This window comes from Onychomys torridus, unplaced genomic scaffold, assembly GCF_903995425.1.
Source record: "Onychomys torridus unplaced genomic scaffold, mOncTor1.1, whole genome shotgun sequence".
NCBI classification, from domain to species: domain Eukaryota; kingdom Metazoa; phylum Chordata; class Mammalia; order Rodentia; family Cricetidae; genus Onychomys; species Onychomys torridus.
In genome coordinates, this window is record NW_023411717.1 from 270,601 (window position 1) to 297,597 (window position 26,997).

The window sequence follows — 26,997 nt, forward strand, 5'->3', positions numbered from 1 at the left end:
GAGAGGAGTTCAAGGTCTACCTCTATAATCTAGTGACCTTGAAAACTATATTAAATTCGCCCATTTTCTCTCTATATGTATGTACACCTAGGAAGATGCTGGCTGCCAAGCCTGACCCCCTGAGTTCTAGTTCCAGAACCTAAAAGATAGACAGAGAGAAAGGTTGTCCTTTGACTTCCACCTATGAATCATTACATGTGTATACCAGCACATAAACAAAGACAAATTAATAAATATCTCTATTAAAATGTGAAAAAAATATTAGCTTCTTGGATATAGTTCAGTTGGTAGAATGCTGCCTAGCATGCATGAAGCCCTGCTTTAAATCTCTAACAACATATAAAGTGGAGGGACCCTAGCACTGGGGAAGAGGAGGCAGGAGCATCAGAAATCAAAGGTCATCATTGGCTATAGAGTGAGAGGTCATCAACAGGAGTTTTCCTCTCATGTCTCTGCATCTATCTTCATTCCTTGGGCACCTCTCTCCCCAGTGTATGGCCTGTGCTCATACCCATGCCGTTTACTCTCATTTTAACAAATTGAACAGAAATGGAACATCTCATTCCCAGCATCAGTCTGTCAATCCCAGGAAATGCTTGTGATTTCTTCCACTCTGACCATACACAAATCCATGAACCAATTGAGTTCCAGGAAAATTATCTATTATTGGCCAGTCATGGTAATAGCGGTGCTCTTCTAGGAAGGAAGATGGGATTTATGACTATCAAACTGGAGATGGAATATTTTACAGCCAAATATAAAAATCATACATCATACCACAAACTAATCTTTGGCTTCTTTATAACCACACATTTCACATTGCCATCTTATGTAGCTGTGATTTTTTATTGCTTATTTTTTACTTAAGGATATTCTATTCATTTTACATATCTACCACAGATTCCCTTCTCCTTCCTCTGCCCATTCTCCAGTCCCCCCTAACCCGACAATCCACCCCTCACTACTATCTCCTCCAAGGCAAAGTCTCCCAAGGACAGTCAGCAGAGCCTGTTACATTCAGTTGAGGCAGGTCCAAGTCCCTCCTCCCTGCACAAAGGCTGCACAGTGTCTCACCATAGGCACTAAGTTCCAAAATGCACTAGGGACAGGCCCTGATCATACTTCCTGGCCACCCTGTGGCTGTGATTTTTTAAAATTTATTTAAGATGGTTATTTGTGTTTTAATTTCACATATCATCCATGGGCTCCCCTGTCCTCCTCCCTCTCTCTCCTGCCCCTCCCCTCCCCCATTCCCATCTCCTCTAGGGCAAAGACTCCCATGGGGATTCAGCTTAAGCTGTCATACTCAGTACAGGCAAGTCTAGTACCCTCAATCCAGGCTGAGCATAGTGTCCCCACATAAGCCTCAGGGTCCAAACTGCCAGTTCATGCACCAAGGACAGGTCCTGGTCCCACTGCCTGGGTATCTCCCAGACAGTTTAAGCCATTCAACTGTCTCATCTATCCAGAAGGCCTGATCCAGTTGGGGGCTCCATAGCTTTTTGTTCATAGTTCATGTGTTTCCATTAGTTTGGCCACTTGTCCCTGTGCTTTTTCCAATCCTGGTCTCAATAATTCTCACTCAGACAATCCCTCCTCTTTCTTGCCAATTGGACTCCTGGAGCTCTACCTGGGGCCTGGTCAAGGATCTCCACATCCACTTCCATCAGTCATTGGATGAGAGTTCCAGCAATACACTTAAGGTGCTTGACCATCCAATCACCAGGCTAGGTCAGTTCGGGCTTTGAAATCAATATGGCGCTTTCTTAGAAAATTGGGAATCCATCTCCCCCAAGACCCAGCTATAGCTCTCTTGGGCATATACCCAAGGAATGCTCAATCATACCACAAGGGCATTTGCTCAGCTATGTTCATATCAGCATTGTTTGTAATAGCCAGAACCTGGAAACAACCTAGATGCCCTTCAACTGAAGAATGGATAAAGAAAATGTGGTACATATACACAATGGAGTACTGCTCAGCAGAGAAAAACAATGACATCATGAGGTTTGCAGGCAAATGGATGGATCTAAAAATCATCCTGAGTGAGGTAACCCAGACTCAAAAAGACAAATATGGTATGTACTCACTCATAGGAGGATACTAGATGTAGGACAAGGATGACTGGACTGCTGCTCACAGCTCCAGGGAGGCTACCTAGAAAACAGTACCCTAGAAAAGACACAGGGATTGCCCAATGACAGAGAAATGGATGAGATCTGCATGAACAACCTGGGCATAAGTGGGAGTGGTGAGGGGCAGGGTTCAAGGGAGCAAGAGCTTAGGGGAGCGGGGGATCCCAGCTGGATCAGTAACTGAGGGGGAGAACAAGGAATAGCAGACCATGATAAATGATGACCACATGAGAACAGGAAAAGGCAGAATGCTGGAGAGGCCCCCAGAGGTCCACATGATGCCTCCACTGTAGACTGCTGGTGGTGGTGGATGTGATATTTAAGACTGCCTCTACCCAATAATTATCCCATTTACTACTGAAAACACACTCGTCTTCTACCTAGAGGCAGCCATACAGAAACTATGATCACCAGTTCCAAACCAGGGGTCTCTAGTAGTGGTTTTGCATGGTCTGTGATCATTATAGTTGAACTGTCTCCCTTGAACAGTAATGTAAGCCTTCAACTTCAGTGCTCACATAACTCAACTGCAGGAGAAATGACTTGTTTTTCTGGAGATACTGATCATGTGTCAGAGATTCATTTTATTTGTGCTTCTATAGTCATTAATATTTCTCACAGTGAGGAGTCTTCCATGGTGTCAGATGGTTCCATCTCCAGCACTACACACTGGTACTACTGAGTCACTAAAGGATTACATCATGCCAAATCACTGTGCTTAGGAAAAATAAGCATATTGCTTTTGCCAAGAGCCATCATGCTTTGCAGGGAATAATGAGTTGACCTGGTCTTGCTGCTTTGAAAGGCAAAGGTGAGAAGTTTACAGGTTAGAGTCCTTGGCTCCTGGGGTACTATGTGCCTTTCAGAGAAAATGAGGCATTCCTTCAGTTAGTGAAGCTTCCCAGTCACCTCTGTTTCTCTATATTCCCTAGAAGACTACAAAGCATATAAATATAAAAAGGGCAATTGGTCTTAGACATCAGTCTTTCATATCCTGCAAACTGAAAAATGTCATTGCAACTAAAATACACCATTACATTAATCCAGGAAACAATCATTATATTCTGATACAGATAGCAAGTCTAATAGCTTGCAAAATAATTGTCAAAGTGTCAGTGTTAAAGTGGTTCCTCCATCACAGCCTGGTTAAGATTCTGTTCCCACTGACCATAATTAGTCAACCCTGGGTTGATAAGTAGATGCTGGCATCATACAAGGTTTGTAACAACTGGACTTATATCTTTGTTAAAGGCTTTTTTGCCCAAATTATAGCAGAACAAACTCTTTTCACATTCATTAAATATTGCTCATTCATTTATCTCTTTTCTTCAATATTTCTAGGAGGTATTTAGAAGTTATTCCACAAATTCTTGAAGTCCACAGAATGCTAAACCTTCAGGTTAAATATGCTCATCATATTTCACTGACAGCTATGTGGGTTGATCCTCACTGTGGTTATTAAATAACAAACAGTGGATCCCTTGGTTTTTATCTTCACACTATACTGATTAATAAGTTGTATTCTTTGTGATCTCACTAATCTTACACTCTATGGTCCACTTGTTCTCTAAAACATCTTCACACATAGTTGATGTCATAATAGTATCTAGAGAAGGCTCATCCCTGGACTAGTAGATTCTTTTTTCTTTGAACAGGTGCTGAAATTGGGCACTGAAACTAACACTGAACCAAAACCAACCATCACTTCTTCTCTAAATCACAGGATAAAAATTCCAGCTTTCTTCCCTTCACTAGACACAGCCACATCATAGTAATCATCTTGCCAATGTTAACAAGAAAACACAACCAAAGAGCAGAAAACTGTGATGAGGATTTTAGTTGGCAATGGGAAGAGATTTAGAACAGTATGTAGATAACATCCACTGACATGTACAAAATGGTCACTAAGACATTTCCACAAGTCAAAGGTACACAAAACACCTTCAAAGGAATTGTTACATGGGAAATTGGGTCAGAGAGTATTCTTTATAAGGTTGCAAATCTCAAACATGCATTGTGTGAAAAGTGATAGTCACATGTACCCTGTTAGAGACATTCACACATTGGAAGCTTGAAACACAGACAACTTGTTTTCTCATCTATATGTGAAAAATAACATTAGTTCATAGAAGATGTAGCTTCTCCTCTCCATGGAGAAAATAATCATAATGGTTTTCAGATGATTTAGAATTTCCTGAGAATTCCAACTTTGCTAATAACCATCACCAACTCTTAGAATTATAAACATTGGTTGAAAAACATGGAAAGTTTTGTTCTCATGTTCATTCTGTTGGACAGAAAGTGGCAAATGTATATCTTAAATAATCCATAGGGAAATAATGATATGCTTATGAGAAAGTACAAAAATACTGTCATAGACTATGACCTAACAAAAGGTCTCTAGAGGATTGCTTGAGCAGGAAGGGTAAACCACAAATTCTAAAATTTAAACAGCAATAAACATGTTTGTGAGGAAGAGCATGGGGCAATCTTCAATGTCCTATGACCTAAGGGATATCTACTAATTGTGAGAAGTCTCAGCAATTCCTTATTGTCTCTTTTATGTCTGAGTTCACATTAAAGATTCCTTCCCATGTTCTTAGCTAAGTAAGGTGTGGCAGGTGGTTCAGAATTTAACAATTGGCTATTAAGGATATTCCTATTAATATTGACTCTGGATTTGAGGTTACAATTAGAAGCAGTGTCTCCAACAAACAATACTATAATTCCAGAATATTATAATGCTGTCAGTCTTGATTGGCCAGATTGGATGTCCATCCACTTCTTAAACCATGGATATCTCATATTTGAGCCCTTATTCCTTTGTGTCTGATCTTTGGGCTATGCATAGCTGTAGTAGAAACTTTTCTTAGCAATCAGGAGGCAGCTGTCCAATGCAGGGTCTGACAGACTCCCACTATTATATATGCAATGCAACCTTGCTTGTGATACTGTGAGAATCTCAGAGATATTGTTCAGACATTATGCCTCAACTTTGGTTTGTCTCAAATTTTCTTAAAGATAATTGAGACTTTTTCAAATATATCATGAAATTGAGTGTCACTATTGTTGACTGAAGCTAGGGGTCCTTGATATGAGACCTCTTACTCTGCAGATTTTACTTTGAATATACATTGTTGAGGAACTATCTTTCAGGATCTACACTTGGGTTAGTTTTCCAATCCTATGACACTCTGTAGGAAGAAATCACACAACACAGATCAAAATCTATTGGTGAAGGAGGAGGTGTATTAGCATGCAGAATTTTCAGTTCTCCTCTAGGTAAGAATTGGATTCTTCTTGAATACAATTAAAAATGTTAATTATCAGTGTGTACACTTGAGTATTTATTTAGTACAATGTTTTTAATGATGATAGCAAATGATTCGTTTTCTTGTACCAAACATTCCATCTGTAGGAGACAGTAACTACTGACTGCAGCATTCTTGTCCCACAGCCATGCACATGTGACTCCAGGAAATAGCCTGACGTGCAGTGAAGTATAGGTGATGCAGCTGCAGTGATGTGTGTACTCCATGTCACTCTATGTCTCATTCCCTAGACATAACACCACAGACTTTTTATGAGCAGTCTAGGTTGTGTTTCCAAATGCACATTTTTTTCTGAGAGTAGAGGGTATGGATAATCAAATGTGGAATTCATATTCTAATATAAAAACTACTGCTATGCTGATGTCAGCTGAGTTTCAGAAAGTCTATTTCATTTAAAACTATATTCCTGGCTGGGTTTCTTAAAGAAAGCATTTAATCTAAGACCTGGGAGGCAGAGACAGGAGATATCTGTGAATTTGAGGCCAGCCTGGTCTACAATGTGAGTTCCAGGGCAGTCAGGTCTGTGACACCTAGAAACGGTGTCTAAAAAATGGTAACCTTCCACAAGAAAGATCCAGCAGTCTCAACAACTATATATGGCTCACCTGGTAAGAGCTATGTCCACAACTAAAGAACAAGAAATATTTCCATTTACACTATCTTGAGAGGTGTAGTGAGAAATAAACTAATGTGACCTTACAAAACCTCAGCATTTCATTATCACAAAGAGAAATGACTCCAATGCCTCTGTACTTAGACAGTGAGAAGCAAAGTCACAGAAAACCAGATGTTTTCCTTCCCCTACTCTGAAATAGAGTTCCTGGGCTTGGTTAGGGCTCTGTGGCCCTTGCTTGTCCAGGGCTCCTCTGCAGGGAGGTTTGTTTCTTGGCTCATGATGACGTCCCCTCACTGTGTCTTCTGCACAATAATGAGAAGCTGTGTCCTCGGTAGTCACAGAGTTCAGCTGCAGAAAGGACATGTTCTTGGACATTTCTGTAGTGATGGAAATGGGGCTCTTGAGAGAAGGGTTGTAGACTATTTCCCCACTGTGAGTTATGTGCCCCATCCAGTCCAGGTTCTTCCCTGGGGACTGCCTCGTCCAGATCCAGTAGTAACCACGGGTGATTGAGAAGCCAGTGACAGAGCAGGTGAGGCAGAGTGACTGTGAGGGCTTCACCAGGCCAGGTCCTGACTCCTGAAGCTGCATCTGGGACAGGAATCCTTCAAACAAGAGGGTCATTTCTGTCAATCAATGGTTATCACAACCCCTCATGGATACAGGGAAGAAATGGTTACCTTCCACAAGAAAGATCCAGCAGTCTCAACAACTACTTTTCCTCAGAGGTCCGCCTCCTGTAGTGAGCTGTGAAGTCCCACAGCCCAGGATGGGATTTCATTTAGATTTAGGCAATTCATTTGCATTCCAGAAGCCTTCCTTGTCCTTATAAATGAGAAAGGTGGATACTGACTCTCTCTGATTATTACATGTAGTCATCACAGACAGTGGCTTCTTGTTCTTTGAGTCTGGAATGGGAGAGCATGAAAACTACAGGGATCATAGGAAACACATCTTTGAATGACCACAACTCATCTTCCTAGCCAAAACTCCTCACCTAAATTCTTTCACTCATATATTTAAGGTCTCAGGTCACTGCCAGTACTAGGATTCCGGAGTTCTTGCTTCCTGCATTCTTTGCTTAAAATTATCAAATGTACACCTGAGAAAAAAATTTTCCCTTACACTCCTTTACTTCATCGTTTTCCTGTAATATATGTCTGTTCCCACAGATTTCCAATCAAATAAAGACCGAAAACTTCTCCAACTGCTATCTGTACATCTCTAAACACAGATGATTCTCCAGAGCCTGGACAGTGAGTGAAAGCTTGACAGCCCACTTGTCCTTGACATGGACAGCATTCCAGCTTTTCTGTTCCCCACTGATTCTCTAATGTCTGAAGGAAGAAGACATAGATAATCATGTCACCCTTAATACTTTATTTATTGTCAGAAAAAGGCAGGGATGTTAAGTTTCAAACCCAGAACAAAAGAATGAAGTATCTATTTAACATATCCAAGTTGGACCTGGCCTCAAGGTTATCCCAACATCTTTAGGTCCCTACCTGTTACACAGTATAGCTCATAGTATACCCTGTCCTCTAGCTTGAAATCTCCAGAATAAGCTTCCCTTACCCCAGAGGCTTTCCCTATATTATGCACACACTTTGGTTACCTGCACCTTCTTTCTTTTTGGAACTTTGACCACCTGATTGCTGCACCTGGTTCCCATCTCTCTGCTGTCCCTCCCCATATGGTCCAAATCAGTCTGGTCATGATCAATCTGGACCTTCATATGTCCTTGCCTCTGACCATGCTCTCCCAGTTTCTCTTCAGAGAAACACAATTTCTCCTCCATCATACCTGGGAGCAGTCATGTCCTTTCATTTATTATTTCTATTCTTCATTCACTAACAAATAGTCATGAATGCCTGGGAATGTTAACCTGGTCCAAAGTCTATGGCTGGAGGTAATAGGCCCTAGGAAAGAATTTTCTGTAGAGATTCTGCTAATGGAATTGAGTCCAAACTCCCTTCAAAACAAGTATGTTTATATCATAGCATTGCTCTAAGTCTGGGTCTGAAGAACTTCTTTTTTCTCTCTAGAGGATAATAATGACTTCAGAGACTCACAAAAGGACATGGCATTGAGAATGGGTGACTGTGAAGTACTAATTAGCAAAGGAACTGCTGATGACACCTGCTCTAACAATTAAGGGACACCATGGAAGATGAGGTGGGTGAATTGAACGAACAAAACAGTGAAGAGGTATCCAATGAAATGCTGTTCTTTTGTGCTGTTCTTGTGATGACAAGGCCATCACAACCATGAACCTTCAAAGTCTTTTTCTCCCTGAACATGGAAAAAGCATCAGTGTAGGAGGGCAAAAGGTTGGGAATGAGAAATGGGGTCAGGAGTTGTAGATGGAGAACAGAGTGCAATGGGCATTGAATGTGGTCACAAATATTTCTATTAACACATAAAAGTGTCAAAAGTCAATTCAGAGATTTTCTTCTCTGTGTTGTCTATAATCTGGTAAACATTCCTCTACTGCACACATCTGAACACCTGGACATGGTCTCTGTTTATGTCAAATCGTGAGAAGATATTACATGTTGTAACCTCATAAATTACATGTATTTTCATAATATATCTTTTTTGTAATACCTAGCATTTTACTACAATAAATGGGCTTACTTATGTCTCTTCAAGTTGAACAAGGAGTTACTCCATAGTGGATGTGCACAATTAATGAATGGTCTTCCTTACTGTCCACAAGAATTATCCTTTAAACTATGTGCATTTGATCAATATTTTGTGAGATAAAGCAGTTCTCACATAAATCCTTGTTCAATAAAAATGCCACTTTTCTACTGATAATGATGTGATGAAAAGGAAAACAAGAAACTATTTTCTCCTCTGCTATGAAGGTAGGATAAATAAGGAGGGCTCTTGATAAAGGTCCACCAAGGGCAGGAATTTCCTGAAGCAAGATTTAGTTGCAGGAAGATAATCATCAGGAAAGACAATATGATTCACAGAAAACAGGGCACTGAGATTCAGAGCTCACTACTCATCAGGATGTTGTTCATCTGCCATCTCCCCAGGGTGGTATAAAGTGGTGGAACAGAACTCACTGGGTCCTTCATCTATTGAATATTTTAATTTGTGTGTTCAATACCCAGATTAAACCTGTCCATTTTTGTTTTCCAAGTGTCTATGACAAGAGCCATATTAATCAGTCAGGATTATTGGAAATGATTATTTTCCAACTGCTATTTTTGAAACCTAGGAAAAATGGCTGAGGTGACTCTTTAATAGATCAAAAAAGATACTGGCTGCTAGGTTCTCCCTGAATCCCTCAGACTTTATGTGTTACAGGGCCCTCTTGGCTGGCAAACCCTATTCTTTACCTTAAACTTTTCCAGCTCAGGGGCTTGGCTTCCATCTATCTAGCTGCCTTTCCCATTATATTATACTATATTAGTTACCTGGTTCTCCTCACTCCTCTCTCCTTTCCCACTACCCATCTCATGACAAGATTCAGTGTAATGTGCTATGGAACAAACCTTTTTGTACACTGTAAATATGTATTACTCTCATTGGCTAATAATGAACTACACAAAGAGCACTGCTATCTGGCCTGATAAAAATGGGGCTTCCCTGTTCCAGGTAGTGTGCATACGAATGTGTGATAGCTACTTCTCACTGAGCCAACTTGGAGTCTGCCTCTGCACCTGGTAATTGGTGACATATGACCATCAGAATGCCAGTGACCAATGACAAAGAGACAACACAGCTAAGAAAGTCTTTGGCTTCCAATGGGAAATCAGAAGGAGGATATAGGTTCACCTCATAACTGTAATAAATGAGTCTGCTTCTTGCTTCTCACTGACTCCCACTGTCTGTATTGCTGACACCACACCTTCTTACCCTCACCCCCAAGGGGTGTCCAGATAGAACAACTTACAACATATGGCACCCAGCTCGGGGCTGGTGCCTGTGTGGGCATGGACATTGATTCTGTGTTTGTTAGGGTCCTGATTTTTGCCTGTTGCTGCTGGCCCTTTAGGGATCAATCTTTGGCTTGAAGCATGCCTCATTGGTGTTTCTTTGGAGATCTTTTTTCCCCTGCAGCATGGGGCAAGGAGGGGGATAACTGACTGGTGGGTGGCTAGGAAGGATTTGTGGGTCCAAGAGAATACTTGGAAGAAGGGTAGAGTCTCAGGAGAAACAAGCAAGAAACAGAGGAGGCAGGAAATGATCATGCCATATTTAGATCAGGTACAAAGCCACATGGTAAAACATAGATAAAAGTATGACTTAATTGAAGTTGTAAAAACTAGTTAATAACCAGCCTAAGCTATTGGCTGAGCATTTATGATTAATAATTAGTCTTTATGTGGTTATTTGAGAGTGTCTGGTGGGAAATGGCTGACCCATGGTCCCGATAAAAGACTCTGCCTACACATGGTGCTAAATGTCAGACAATGTAGATCCACATAAAACCTGATTAAGCTTAAATAAAGGTTCTAAAAACACAAAAACAGAGTCAAAAGTGGATTCTTGCTTACCAACTTTTCTTGGGTAGGCTCAGTGCAAGCAGCAACTATGAACATTGGGCAGCATGCTACTCAATGGCAGGAAGGATCCAACAACTTCCATGAGTTGTAGCAGTAAACCTGGCTCCCTGGTATCTACCCCATGAGACTAGGCTCTTAGGAAACCAACCAATGGGGGGAGGAAGCAGCTACCAGCATGCCATGAACTAAGCTGCACAACAGTTTAATTTGTGCTCATACAGACAGAGAAAGATAACAGACACACAGTAAGGCAGATCCAGATGGGAAAACACTCTAAACAGGCTAAGGTGTGTTTAAAAATATACATGGGCTTGGAAGAGAAAATAGAAAGAGTATAACAGTCATAGATTAATAAATAGTTAAAATAATAAATTAAAGTACTTAAAAAGAAATAATAAAGTAAAATAAAAATCACAAACCATGGGAAGCTGGAAAATACACAAGGAGTCTGAATTTTGTATGTTATTTCATTTTTTGGGGGGATTTTTCAACTGCTTATAAACAAGTAACAGCTGCTAAGACACTGGCTTGTGGAGGTTGCCAAGCTAAATCAACATATAGATGTTTAAAGTGTCCTAACTTCAAAATGTAAGTAAAAAACAAATGAATTACACTGTGTAGTGTTCTTTCTTTGTGCTCTAACAAATAATGTTTGCCAGAAGATCAAAGATCAGAGCCTGTCACTAGTTAAGTGTAAAGGCCAGGTTGCTGTGACACACACTTTTAATCCCAGCATTTGGGAGGAGGAAGCAGGAAGATCAAGAGTTCAAGGCCACCCTGGGCTACATGCAGTTGATCCAGTCTAAAAGAAACAGAGCCAGGCAGTGGAGTCTCATAACTTTAACCCAGCACTTGGGATTTCATGCCTTTCATCCCAATACTTGGGAGGCACATGCCTTTCATACAAGCATTAGGCAGCTGGAGACAGGAATTAATATAGCTGGGCCAAGAGAGGAATATAAGGCAAGAGGAGACATTAAGCCTGAGGAATCTGTAGAGGTAAGAAGTATCTCTAGTGGCTAGATACTTTGTCTCTCTGATTTTCCAGCATTTACCCTGATATCTGGCTCTGGATTTTTATTATTAAGACCAATTAGTATTTGAGATACAATGTTGTGGAAGTGATTATACTATTATTTCTTTAGGAAATGAGAAGCTGTGGATTTATTCCAGATTGATATGCATCAGATTTGATTGGAAAAGATCCCTAGAAATCTTGGCTACAGACATAAAGAAATAAATCTAGAAAAACTACAAAATGCATACCATGTAATTTATCTGCTCAAACATAAAACAAAAATCATCTGTGGCTAACTTATGTACATCACACAGTCTATACTAGCTAGGGAATCAACACCAATGAAAAAAAAATAACCAAAGTGGTCCAGCCTCTCAAGATGCCTCTGTTGTGATTTCCTTAGAATCCTGTATACAGACAAGTCTCAAGGCTGCTGGCTGAGATAGTCCAACCTCACAAACTATCTCCTGCAAGATTTAACCATTATCCTAAATATACTCATGTTTTCTCAAATATCCCAGTACTCACAGACAATAGGAAGCAGTCTAGAAAAAAAGAATGCCCTCATGCCCAAAATATTGATTGTGTATGTTTTCATCATTTAAGGGCATTGGTTACAAGGTGTTATTCGTCACAGTGAGGAAAAAAAACCTAAATGAAGAAGGTAAGTACAAAGATCTCTTTTTGAAGGAAAAAAAAGGTGAGATGATATAGAAATGAAAATATAAAAGGGTAGATTATTGAATCTACTTTAATCCAATAAACAACTATTAATCTCAAAATATTTCATATTGGAATAGATTTTGGTTCATTGATACATATTTAAAGTATGTTTTGTTATACTTTATATATGTTTCTAATCTTTTTTTGGTTATTGTGCTTATGCAGCTCAATATAAAAGGTAATGTAGGTAGCTACAGTTTTCCTGGTCCTGCCTGGCACATGGTCAGGACAACTCTCTCTCACCTGTCAGTCCTAAACTGCTCAGACCCAAGCAAGTAAACACAAACTGTATGGCCAAGGCAGGCTTCTTGTTAACTGTTCTTATATCTTAAATCAAACCATTTCTATTAATCTATAAGTTGCCATGTGGCTCATGGCTTACCAGTATCTTAATATCTGCTTCTCATAGTGGTGGCTGGCAGCATCTCCCTGACCCAGCCTTCCACTTCCCAGAATTCTCTTCTCTGCTTGCCCCACCTATACTTCTTGCCTGGCTACTGGCCAATCAGAGTTTTATTTATTAACCAATCAGAGCAACACATTTAACATACAGAAAATCCCACAGCACTTCCCCTTTTCTTTTTTTGTCAAAAAAGTTTTTATTTTTACATAGTAAAATTACATATAAAAAAAACAAGCAAGAATCACAGCTACAACATCTAGTCTATTTGTATTTTGCAAAATTAAAGAAGATATCATATCTATCCTATATTTGTGAGTCTCAGGTTTTATATCTAACTTATTTTTTATCATAACAAAGGAAAATTATAAATATCTAGTCTTCAAGTACCTCAAAGACCTCAGAAGTATATAATATTACCTGAGAAATGGGAGAAGGATGCAAGCAAGTTTTGGGTGTCTTGCAGGGTAGACAGAGACAACTGGCAGCCTGGAGAGTTAACCTAATTTTCCTTTGTAAAGTTGGAGCATCTGTCTTCATCCCACAGGTCTAGAGTCAGTCATTTCCCTATGTGTCCTGTAGAATGTCTGGCAGTTTCCTCTGCAAAGTTGGAACCTGAAGGACCATTTTGCTAAGCAAAGTTTAGTGGTCCTGCATGTCTAGTTGATCAAGCAGTTCAGGCAAGAACAGTTTCTTGCCAAATGGCTATTTTTGCCAAGGTGAAGACAAACTCCATATAGAGTATCTTCAATGTCCATCCTCCTCTCTGAAGTAAATCAGGTGCTGCCAGGAGCAGACAAGTCTTCTCACTGTCCAGAAAGTCTAAATTTTTAAAACATTTTAAATGTCATATTCTGTAGGTCTTTGAGGTGTTTAAAGATTACCTATCTATCTTAAATATATCTATGTGTTGGTATCGTGTTCCCCACAATATTGTTTCACCCTAATAAACTTATGTGGGGTCAGAGAACAGATAGCCACTAGAACAGAGCCAGAAATGGTGTCTAGAAAATGAGTCAAAGCAAGCCATAGCAGAAATTGGGTGGTGGTGGTGCACGCTTTTAATTGCAGCACTTGGGAGGCAGAGTTAGGCAGATCTCTGTGTGTCCAAGAATACTGCCAGCATGGAGACACATGCCTTTAATTCCAGGGAGTGGGAGCGGAAAGAGAAAGATTATATAAGGTGTGAAGACCAGAAACTAGAAGCATTTGGCTGGTTAAGCTATTAGGCTTTGGAGCAGCACAGTTCAGCTGAGATCCATTCTGGATGAGGACTCTGAGATATCCAGTCTGAGGAAACAAGACCAGCTGAGGAACTGGCAAGGTTCGGTAGCTGTGGCTTGTTCTGCTTCTCTGATCTTCCAGCTTTCACCCCAATAACTGGCCTCAGGTTTGTTTTTATTAATAAGAACTTTTAAGATTCATGCTACATATCTATGTATACCTAGAAAACTTAACATGACATAAGTTTGACTATCATAGAAGACAAATTGTTCCATTACAATTTAAATGAGTTGTATGAACATAATACCTTAAACAAGCGTAAAAATACACATACAGTATAACAAAATTAACTTTAAATTTGTATCATTAAACTAAAATCTATAGTAATGTAAAACATTTCTAAACAAGAAATTATAGTTGTTCTCTAAAAAGAGGTTCATTAATCCACACTTTCATCCTATTATATCTGTATCAAATGTATAATTAAGAATTACAGCTTACTAGTCATTGGTAATAATCAAACTTGTAGTTATATTAGGTATGTGTTCAAGGTTAAATAGATATATTTAGATAGATGGATAGCCTTTAAACACTTCAAAGATCTACAGAATGTAGAATTTAAAAAGTTTTAATAGCATGAGACTTTTCATGACAGTGTGTATGATGATAAAATTGCTGCTTGACAAAGTTACAGCATTGCAGATCACAATTCTACAGCATCTTTTTACTTGCATTTTTGATGATTCTCACTATGTGTGATGGGAGATTCCTTATGTCTTTCACTTGAGAAATTTTGTGTGTGCTTCTATGGGGGATATGAAAGTATACAATGGCAGTCTCTTTAAACAAAAAAATATATTTGTAAAAAATCTATGCCACCATGAAAACATATAGAGTGATAACTGCCTACTCCCACACAAGACTCTCCATTATGCCCCCATGATTACACAAAGAATAGAAAAGTCAAAGGTTTACTAACTGGACATACCTTTTCCCAAGGATGAAACAAACTCTCAAGGGAAACAAAAGGCCCAGATATGGAGCTTGAGACAACTAAGAGCAAGAGTTCAGTTACTAAGTATAGAGAGATCAGAATGGAAACGTATAAAGAACAGAGTAAGATACCAGGACCTTCTCTTTTGGGAGCATATAAGGGATGCAGGTTCATATTGTAAGACTAAGGCACAGAGAAGCATTATTAGGACAAAGCTCAATGTTTATTATGCTACACAGTACAAATATTGAATCATTCCCCTGAAGTGATAAAAATTTCTCTTATGGGATTTGTTTCTCAGGGCTCAATGTCTGACCCTTCCTGACCACAAAGGCTGAGACCATGCAGGAGGAAGCATAAGAGGGGACCTGGTGGACCTACTGAAAAGTAGAGAACAATAGGCATGTAGATACTTGTGAACTGTTCTCCTTTTCCTCAGGAAACATGCAATGATAATGTTGATGACATCCAAGAATCATTAATCCTGCTGTCAATCTTGATTGTGACTATGCTATTGTGTAATAATAGAGTATAAAAGGTGTGTCCTTTCTTCAATAAAGCAGCAACTATCCCGATTCACCTTCAGATCATGTCAGTCTCCTTTCACCTCCACACCTTCTCTTTGGGACCCGAACCCTGCTGTAACTGGATTTTGACAGTAATATTTTAAGGTAATATAGATATACTCTAACAACAGCTGATGTATAGATTACACCTAATTACTTATGTCTTTGTTGTGTTGAACACCAAGCATATAAAAGACTTAGATAAGTAGTAATACATAGATAATAAATAAGGTACATGTGATAATAAAGTTTATATATTCCTAATATCTGCTGACATTTTCAGTAATATTTGTTTAGCTTCTTTGTGATTGGTACCTTTGTTAAACTTTAGTTGTTTGGATAACCTAAGTCATACAAAAACTGTGATATTCTGCCATGGTAAGAGTTTACTACAGTTATGGTTTATTTCACTGCTAAAGGATCTTCAATTAAATCTTGAACATAAAATTTTAAAGCTCAAAATTACCAGGGAATAATATATAAAACCATAACATTATATAAACTACTAATTTGTAAATTATCTATTTAGTAGTAAGCCTTTTTTAGTTTGCTGTAACCATTTTCAAAGTTAATCCTGAAACAAGTGAACACTTAAGAGATAGATGGCCTTCTAACTCTTTAGATATCATCTGAGTATGGCATTTCAAATGTTTAATAAAAACATTTCCCATAATACACAGAACTTCTCCAATAGCAGGAACTCTTTAAGTCTTCAAAGAAGACAGATTGGAAACAATAATTCCACCTGGCTTGTGGTAATGTTAATCATCAACAAAAATTGCCCCATGACAATGCTGCCAAGGGATCTGCTCACACTGTGGACACTATTTGAGCTGATTGACCTACTTTGACTGGTATAAGTAAGATTAGTTTTTCCAAGTTCCTCTACAGGAAAAATCTGATACATGGACCTGACCTCCAAAGGGCTAGGCTTCTCTGTATGACACCTAAATATTAGATGATCTCATGTATGATAGCTGAATACCGACTACAGTTTCCATCAAAGCTATAGAGACTGCGGGAGCCTAGGATAACCTATGTTGGTAAATGCAGATGTCTCTGTCATTTAAATTAATCATAACCTATTTGGATTATACTTCCAGCTATAGTTTACCCTCAGATCTCTGATGGTATTATGTAGCTTTAGCAGCAAGAAATAGTCAGATCCTCCCTGGAGGCTTCAGTTCCCTTCTCAGATCTTCTGCCTTATCAGTTCTCACCATGTGTAAATATCAGTCCTAAGACCTCACTTATCCAGAGCTTCTAGGCCTCCAGCTGAGAAAGACAGTTTACCTTGCTACTAGCCGTTCAAAAGAGATAAACTCAGAAGACAGGATTCAAAGTAAGTTTTTACTATTCCTTTGTTTAAAGGAACTTGCTTTACCCTGACTAGTCTCAATTATCAACCAACTGTGGCTCATGGTAAATAATTAAAAAAATAGTTTAAAGTTTTTGTAAGCTAAAAACGTGTTCTAAGATGTATAAATACAAATTATAAAAGGCATGAGGATGTTAAAGCTTAAATACTCTGTGGGACTCTGAAAGGGGAGATTATGCAATTTTACTGCTCTAAGAAAGTGACTTAAAGTATAGACAAATGAATAATGGTTTATATTTCTTTCCCTTGTTATGCTATTTGTTATACTGAGAGTTGAAAAGTTCAGAATTTTATAGTCAATGACATTCTGATAAGTTACTAATCTAGCTTTGGTAAAGCACAGATAATATTATCATAGTCACAAGTTCAAGATTTTAAATTTCCTTTAGTTGCTTCTCATTGTGTTAAAAACATCTGTTCAATCTATAGAAACCCAGTCTCTGGATGGAATGAAGAGTGTTCATGCTTTTAACATAGAATTATTTTTATATTGTCAAGCTTTTACTATGACTCAAAAGTGTGAGTCTATTGCCTTTTGTACAATGTGGAGTTCAATACATATTACAAAAAGTGGTAATGCTGACATATTTAAAACTTTTTTCTCTTTTTATGAACTTAAAAAAAAAAATACTGTAACCTTGAGTTGATTAACTTGGATCCATCTCTAGCAGGTCAAATGAACTCCAGATAAATATTGTCAATCAACAACCTTTTTTACACCTTCCTATTTTCATTATTCCTGAGGGTAGATTCTCTTCCTTCTCTCCCCTAGTCTTGGAACTCCCCTCCCTCAAACCAGGACCATGGACCTAAAAGTTTCAAATGTTCTCCCAGGAAAAAATTTCCCCTAAACTCCTTAACTTTACCTTTTCTCCCTCATCTAAGTACTGTCAGGGGCCATGTGAGAGGAATAGCAAGGAGCTTTGGAACTCATGGAAACTGGCTCAGCAATTAGCATAATCAGATTAGTTTATCGTGGAGAGATAGAGTTCTAAAGACTGGAATCTCTGAGGAACTCTTGCAGTTACTAATCATAGTTCTGCTTATTGCTCTTGTGGACACTAAGTCTCTCACAATCTCTGAGTGGTATAAAAACTCTAAGGGGATTTCTAACTCCTCATGAGGCAGTGCCACTGGTACCTACAATAATTGTGATTGACTTCTTCCAAGAATAAGTATTCAGCCACCACCCTTAGAAAAAATTTAGAGATGTTGATGGTTAGTAAAGTTGGGTCAATATGTTTTTGTTAATGGCTTTGATGTAGAAAATCTTGTGGGACAATTTAAAGTTTAGAAAAGCACATTTTCAATAGTTGAGCTCATTGAGTTCAAGGGACAATCACAAAGATAGCCTGGTTACTACTAGCTGATGTGCCTTTCTTGATAGCACAGATTAGTGATGAAAGGTGATGATGAATTTCTTATGCCCATTTTTGCCCTCTGTGGGTGCACACCAAGGTTTCCTAGTGAAATCTGAGCTTGCTTTATGCAGCAGGACTGCATAAGAGGATGATTGGACCACGGGCTTGGACACCAGGTGATTAGAAATGTCTACACTTGGTTCTGTCTTACAAGGGTGGGTCTTTTTCCACACTTGTTGGAATCATTATAAAAAAGCCCTTTTGAATAAAGTACTGTACTGGTTGATAAGGATCCAGGCCCTCCCGAGTTTATCCTGTGTTTCTGTCTTTATCTCTCCCCTCTATATTTCTATCTAAATCTCTTGTCCCTCATTCTTCATGAATATCCTGGGTTAAAAGGTGGGGGGGTAGGCCCTCCCTCCAAAAATAGCACTCTAACAGGGACCAGGTACCTGCAAAAGAGGGAGTATTGTGGGTACAAAAAGGCCTACCAGTAAAGAATTGAAAAAAAAATGTGAAAGTATTTTATTGTCAGGAATGAAAGTAAAGTGACTAAAAGATGCCCAAGTGAGGCTGCAGTGTGTATCTCTTTCTGTCTAAGTTTCTCTTCTTCTGTGTTCTCTCAAATCTCTACTAAAATTAGGTTTAAAGTGATAGTACAAGTAAGTAATGGAAAAGCAGGCTTAGGCATATTAGGGTAGAATAAGTTTTAGGTATAAGGATATTTTGTAGGCTTAGCTATATTAGGGTAAAATAAGACTTAGGTAAAATAGAAATTTAGAATAGAGTATTTCCCCCCAAGTATCTACAGGAACTGGGGTGCACAGGGCAGCATCCAGATGTAGGAGCTTGACAGTCTACTCAGCTTCAGAAGCTCCAGAAGGCACCAACAGCAGCAGACACCAGTGTCAGCACAAGGGGCAGCAATCAGGCATCTGTAGCTGAGACCCACAGAACATCAGCACAGAGCATGTGGCAGATATCCCAGATAAGCAAAAATAATAGTAATAGAAGGAAAACATCAGGTATCTTGTAGTAGGACAACCATGAGTAAGAAGTAGAGGAAAACAGCAGGGTAAAAGATCAGAACAGAGAGAGAACAGAGTAGGAATGGCAGAAAGACAAAGACAAAATGAAGAATCAGGTTTTGGCTCTCAGAAAAGTCTTCTCTGTGTGTGTGCAGTTGTGCTGGCTCCACACCTCTTCAGTACCTGACCTGCTGAGGGCTGGTCCCTTAGCAATTGGCCCCACTAGATTTCAAATTAGTTGATGACTGCTCCAGCAACTGGCCATCTCTAGGTGTTTCCTCCAAATCTGTATCCTAGAAAGCTTCAAAGTGGCCCAATTGGTCCAGCCTTACAAAGTGCTCCAAATGTCGTGTGCAAACCTCTGGCCCAGAAGGTGCTCTAGAGCCTGGCCAGCAAGTGAAACAATCTGTGATTTCCAGACTGGACCAGCATTCCAGCTTCCTTGGCCCCCACTCAGCAATGACATTCCAGTGATAGCATGAAATAGTTAGTCATAGATAAGATTACATGTCATCTCTAAAATTTATTAAGTATCAACAAAAAAGCTGGAGTGTTAGATTTCAACCTGGGGAAAATGGCAGAAGAACCTATTTAACATACCAAAGAAGACACCAGCTGCCAGGTTCTCCCTGCATCCCTCAGTCCCTAGATGTTACAAGGCCATCCTTGCAGGCTTACCCTACTCTACCCTAAATGTCTCCAGACAAGGAGTTGGGCCTCCCTGCCCCAGCTGCCCTTCCCTATGTAGTCCAACTATTTTGTTACCTGGTCCTTCTCTTCTCTCCTTTGGACCTCCTGGCTGTTGCATCCTGTTGCCCTCTCTCTGCCCTCATTTCCATCCTCTCTCCTGACATTGATCAGTGTAAATTGGACTCTGGCTATGCTCTCCAACATGCATATAATAAACTTTCTCCTCCACAATAACTGGGAACAGTCATGTTTCTTTAATTCATATGTATGTATATATATCAGAAACAACCTTCCCCAGTCACCCTTCCTCCCACAGAGTTACACCGTGGGCCTCAGCTGAGTTTACAATCAGTGGCTTATGTCTGTGTTTAGAACAAAGGCCAGGAGCTACGAACTAAATGTAGTGAAAGATAGGATGATGAAAGTTACAGATGGAGTAACTGAATCAACACCAACACAAACAGGTCAGATCTGTGCCTGGTGTGCACAGTTATCAGGGAAATAAGACTTGAGAAATTTTGAGATATGTGGCCTCACCTCCCTTATGGCTCCCCTAATGTGAAACACTGTCCTAACCAGAACAACACTGAGGCCTTGCCATGAATGTCTTGAGGGAGAAAAATCATGAATGCTGTGGACCTTCTAAGAATTTCACCCTGGTGAATTCAGCAGAGTCATTTCTGCAATCAGAGGTGATTTTCCACACATAGTTCATGTTAGACAGTATGGTGCATATATTTCAAATTGCAGCAAAGCAGAACTGTTTTCACAAACCATAACTGTAGAGGACATTCTGAGAAGTGAGAAGATGGAGGACAGCTGTGACCACATAAATCAACAATCAACTGTCCCTGCTCCTGGTCCTGCACTGCCCCTCCTCTCCATGTGAGCTTGGAGCCCCATGCTGTTCCAGAGCACTGCTGCAGGGAAGTTTGTATAAGGGTTCTCACTGAAGGTCTCTCACTGTGTCTGCAATACAGTAATAAATGGAGGTGTCTTTGGCTCTTAAGCTGTTCATTTGCAGGTAGAGGCTGCTTTGGGAATCATCTCTTGAGATGATGAATTTGCCTTTCACACAGTGTGTTGCATAATTATAACTTTTTGGTTCAATTTGAGCAACCCAGTCCAGTTCCTTCCCTGGAGCCTGGCAGACCCTGTTCGTCCAGGCATCACTGAATGTGAATCCAGAGGCTGCACAGGAGAGTTTCAGGGACTTTCCAGGCTGCACTAAGCCTCCCCCAAACTCCACCTGCTGCACCTCACACTGGACACCTGCAAACAGAGAATCCTGTCAGTAAACTGCCGCAAATGTCCACTGTCCCTTAGACTCATGTCCTCTCACACTCAGATTATCTCTCCATATCTATAAATCACCTTTTAAAAGAATAACAAGAAAAACCCAGCTCTGTCTCAACTCCATGCTGAATGTTCTGTGTTCAGTGATGATCACAGAATGGGAGGAGGAACTGTGAGTCCAGATCTGTGTACCTCTGTCAGAACTGTAGTGTCAGGGCTGGTTTTCATGAGCAGAGGGGAACATTATTGGCATGTCTTCCTGCTATAACATGAGCTCAGGAATGGGCACCTTGGGGGAGACAATAAATAGTGGAGATGTCTCAATGAAATAAGGACCAAAGTGACATTTATAGTGTCAAAGTGTCACTTATTGTCCTGGGGACATAGCTCAGCTGGTCAAGAAATTTTTTTTTACATGCTTTTTTACATGTGTTTGTTGATCAGAAATTTCTTTTTGTTTGTTTGTTTGTTTTTTTGGAGACAGGGTTTATCTGTGTAGTTTTGTTGCCTGACCTGGATCTTGCTCTGTAGAACCAGGCTAGCATCAAACTCACAGAGATCCACTTGGCTCTGACTTCCAAATGCTAGGATTAAAGTTGTGTACCACCACCTCCCGGCAAGCAACCCAGAAATTTCAAATTGTAAGTCTCAAATCAGAAGCTATAAGTACAACTTAAATTCAGTACATCAACAGAAATTAGTATGAAAATGTATTCTCTGAAAAGCTGGATAACCCAGAACAAACACAATTTCTGAGTTCACATCATTATCAAATTAAGCTCTGAAGGTATAAACAGTGTAAACACACCCATTATCAAAGAGGTTGATTCCATGCTTAAAAACCTTAAAGAAAAGTAGTATAAATGACCAAGACCACAAGCCCTTCCCATTCCAAAGACAGTAATGCCATAGTCATAAACTCCAATGATAGTAACATGGGTCATTTTCCAGAAAAAGAATTCCAAAGAATGGTTAAAATTATGTTCAAAAGACTCAAAGAGGGTATGGATATACACCAAGACAAGAACATTATCATCAACAACAATATCAAAAGGAGTTCAATGAAAGAAGAAATAAATACAAGTTATAAAAAGTTTATTAAGATAAAGAGTTGCTAAATAAAAGGAAACTGAAATGATTATGAAAATGAAATATTAATAATAAAACCAGTGGAGGGGCAAAATAGAATGAATCATGTTAAAATACTCTGAGATTTAAGTTTAGCATGTAAAGTCAAGCTATTGAGTCACTTAGTAAAGATGAATTAGAATATTTTAAAATGTAAACAAGAAGGATATGGGATTCTTTGGGACACCATGAAGAAATGTTGTCAAGTCATTGAATAATGGGCATTTGACAAGGGAAAGAATTTGATAGCAAAAGCATAGAGAATATTTCCCAAAACTACAGAAAGAGATGCCCATCTAGGTAAAAGGGCACTACAAATACAACACCAAATAAGAACAGAAAAGGAATGCTCCATGATGTATTATAGCTACAATATTAAAGACACAAATTAAGGAAAAGTAGTGGAAAGCTACAAGAGAGGTCAACTGACTTGAAAGACAGGTCCATCATAATAATATCTGAATATTGGACAGAAACTTAAGTCTGGCAGGCCTGGAAAAATTTTCTCCAAGTTTTAAAGAGCACAATTATCAAGGCAGATAAATATATATATATATATATATATATATATATATATATATATATGTGTGTGTGTGTGTGTGTGTGTGTGTATGTTAAATATATTATATAAATATAATTATAAAATTATAAATAAAAATAATTATATATATATATATATATATATATATATATATATGTTGACTGCATGTCAAAATTAAAGAAAAAATAAAGAAAAATCTTTCCACAATAAACAAATGGTTGGAGAAACTTATGATCACTAACCTAGCTCCTCAGAAAATAATAGAATTGTTAGGCTGAAGAGAATAAACACCACAAACAACAAAACAGGAATTGTTTACTCCTTCCAATAACTCTTAACACTGGTGGTATTGATATTACAATAAAATGATTCAGATAATAGATTGGATTAAAACACTGGAACATTGTTGTTGCTGACTCTGAAAAACAGAATTTGTCATCATGCCACATTCACTTTAGGTTAAAGGTTGAAAAAAAGGCACTCCAAGCAAATGGAACTAAGAAACAAACTAACTAACTATTCTAATATGGGAGAGAATTGATGCCAATCCAAAACTAGTTAAAAGAGATAAAGACTTCTTCATACACACTACTGGAAGGATCCAAAAAAAGAATACTATTTAATTTTATGTTGGGAACCAAAAGTTGGGTAGCTGTGCCTTGACTTTTCTTGCTTGGATGATCTGGCATAAATGCACCCATTGAATTGCAAAAACAATCACTCCCGGAAAAACCACAAAGTGTACTTTTAGATTAAACTTCCTGGAGTATGTTTGATTGATCAGTTGTTCAAAGCATCGGACCAAAGAGACCTCTCCCCAACCCTTTCCTAATTGGTTGATCTGTTGCTTGAGCACTGGACCAAAGAGACCTCGTCCGGAACCCTTTTCTAACAATTTTTTCGTCTCCCTCCCTTCCCCTCATATCCACCAGTATATAAGCTTGCTTTACTTTGCAATAAATTAGACCTTGACGCGACTCAGACTGACTCTGTCTTTCTTTATGTGCCTGGTCTCCTTCCTCTCTTGCCCCCATTAGTCTTTCAGGTGGTGCCTCCTCGGGTCCGACCTAATAATCTGGCCTGCAGGACGGGTCAATTTTAAATATATATGGGGCAAAATGTGCACCAAATTTCATAAAAAGACATCCTGCTCATTCTAAAAGCACAGAATAATACCAGTGCTCCGACTGTAGGAGATGCCACATAACTTACAAATGTCTAGCAAGCGTTCCACCAAAACTCTGAAGAATATATAATTTTCAGCAGTACATGGTATTTTCTTCAAAGTTGGTCAATGTGCTGGTTAGTTTTAATGTCAACTTGAAGTTAACTAGAGGCATCTTGGAAGAGTAATCATCAAGAAAAAAAAATAGTTGAACCAGACTAGCTGTGGTGGCATTTTCTTGATGGATGATTGGTGTGAGCATGATCATTCCATCAAGCTGTGCTACTTCTGGGTTGAGAGTCCTGGAAGGCATAAAAAGTAGGCACATAGGTCATAAAACCAAGACAGTGAACAGAACCCCTCCATGGCTCTGTATCAGTTCCCATCTACAGGTTCCTGCCCTGATGGCCTCATTGAAGAACTGTTACCTGCAAATGTAACACACTAAAAGTCATTTTTAAACCAGGCTGCTTAGGTCTTGATGTACTATCACATGGAGGTAGCTTAAGTAAGATAATAACATTGTTGGACATGCTGCAAGTTTTAACAAATATAGAAAAATTCAAACAGCATACAACAATTTATCTGAATACAAGGGAATAAAGCTATGTATCAACAACTGTAAAAAGCTTAGAAAGTTCATAATTTCATGGGGACTAAACAATGCACTGTTGAAACGACAGCTATGTCAAGAAACAAACCAAGAAAGACATTTATAAATTATAAAAATGGAATAAAATGAAAACCCAACATACAATATTGCTAAGTTCCTAGATAAAAATGTGGGAGATCTCAATTTAATAACTAGTTATTTTCCTCCTTAAAGCCTTGAAAGACCAAGGAGAAACAAGACCCCAAACCAATGGAAAAAGATAATGAAAATTGTTCTGGCATTAAGAAAATGGGAAAAACTGAAATGACAGTTCAAAGAATCATCGAAAACAATAACTGGTTCTTTGCAAAGACAAGCAGACTAAGGTTAAGGAAAGTAATGGAAAAAAAAACATAAGTTATAAATTACTAAAATAAAAAAGGAGTCATTACAACAAACACCAATGGAATTTTTAAAAGTCATAAGGTCATACTTTACAAATCTCTATTCAATTATATTTGAAACTCTAAATAGAGCAGATTAAGATCTACATGCATAAACCATGATAAACTTAAAATAAGATAAATAAATAACTTATTCCTTTATGAACATTTTAAAGAATAAATTAAAGAAAGAAATGAAAACTGAATTTTCATATATGTTGGATGTCTTTCTGTGCATGTGTGGGGTACTTGAGTTACATCTGTAGGTATCATATTATTATATTAATGATATCAAACGAAACACTAATACTTCATGTATAAGAGTTAAGTATAGACAATGAGCTGGTGTAAGAACTTCAGGGTCATGATGTCAACTGTCCTCCCATGACTCCAATCCCCCAAGGATGTGGGACTTCACATTGGTTGGGAACTGATTCTCTGGGCATGTACATTTTACACTACTCCATGAGAAATAGTGTCCATTCCTAATTATTGTTTTTATTCTTCTCTCACACATTACACCTCCTTCCAGTAGTAGTTTCTCCTCCTTCCAGGCTTCCCAGCTCCTCCCTCACTTCTCCTCTCCCCCAGACCAACTCTTCCTTGTTTTCCCTTCTGAAGCCACCCAGAGATACCACAGTATAAAAAGATACAGTGCGGCTGGGCACAAACCCTCATATCAAGGCTGAATGAGGCAACCCAGGATAGTAATGTGGTTTAAAAGTTAATGAGAATTACTCACAGTGGGTCTTGGTGCATTCTCAACCTTGCTCAGATATAGATGGCTGCATATGATGTCTAAGAGAACTACAGGTTCACTGGAAAAGCGGGCAGGAAGTCCTGAATAAAGATAATAAACCTAATGGTGGTACAAATTTTGCATCTGTTTTAGAGACTTGAAGACTACGTCCTCTCGCGGCATCCGAAAAGAAAAAGAATGTTCAACAGCTTTTTGTGTTCACAATAAAAAATGCTAGCTACCACACCAAATGTATATCCATATTAGTGCTGTGGGGGAGAGGTAGTCTCTAAGTAACACACTAACATAAGAAAATATTCCATGATTGTCTCCTTTAAGTCACTGTGGAGACCCACAGAGAAAGATCATAAATTTTCCATAGTCTTTAACATGTGTAGACGTGGAGACCAGCACGCAAAAGAAAGACAATTCTTTCGTTCGTGAAGAACTAGGCACGTGCACAGTGATTGGGGCACCAGGAACATGGAAAGATAGTTCTAGCCAGAGTATATTCGGTGTAACCTCAGCATATGTGATCTAAATCAGTTTTGTTTTGAGTGTCTTTGTCAAAGGAAAGATGTTGATAAGGTTCAGTATTGCCAATTCGAAAATGATTGATAGACCCATCTAAGTGTAGAAGGTTTTCCTTTGGACAGATGGCGCACACACCTTGCCTTGCAAAAGGACCCTGAGGAGCAAGTGCCAAGAGGACAGAGTCCTAACTCCATCCTGGAACCATTTATCCAAAGGAAAACCTCTAACTAGAGGGCACAATCATCTAGTGTATTACAAATCTTTTCCTTAAGAACTCAAAACAAAACTGATTTAGAGTTCACTATTCTTAGTTCCTAAAACCTAAATTGCTTTCCTGTTGCCACAAGTCACATGGCCTTGCTCACAACAAAGTCTTCTTCTCTTTTAGCAGAATGATAGGGTCTCACAGTGACTAAAGAGACAATCATGGAATATTTTATGGGTCTGATTTAAGTCCTCTGCATATATGTTTATTGTTGGGTAGCTAGCATTTTTTGAGAGACACCTAACATTTTGAGTTGGGAGTATCTCTTATTCTTTTACCTGTTCTTAGGACTCCTTTCCCCCTACT

At 38.9% G+C, this 26,997-nt stretch overlaps 1 gene segment (V, D, J or C); it reads right to left on the reverse strand.

The window, feature by feature from the left end:
* Positions 1 to 20,934: 20,934 nt before the first annotated feature.
* Positions 20,935 to 21,408, reverse strand: LOC118575306. The segment is given in 2 exon segments: positions 20,935 to 21,260; positions 21,363 to 21,408. Coding segments are annotated over 2 exon segments (372 nt in total).
* Between the last annotated feature and the right edge of the window lie 5,589 nt (positions 21,409 to 26,997).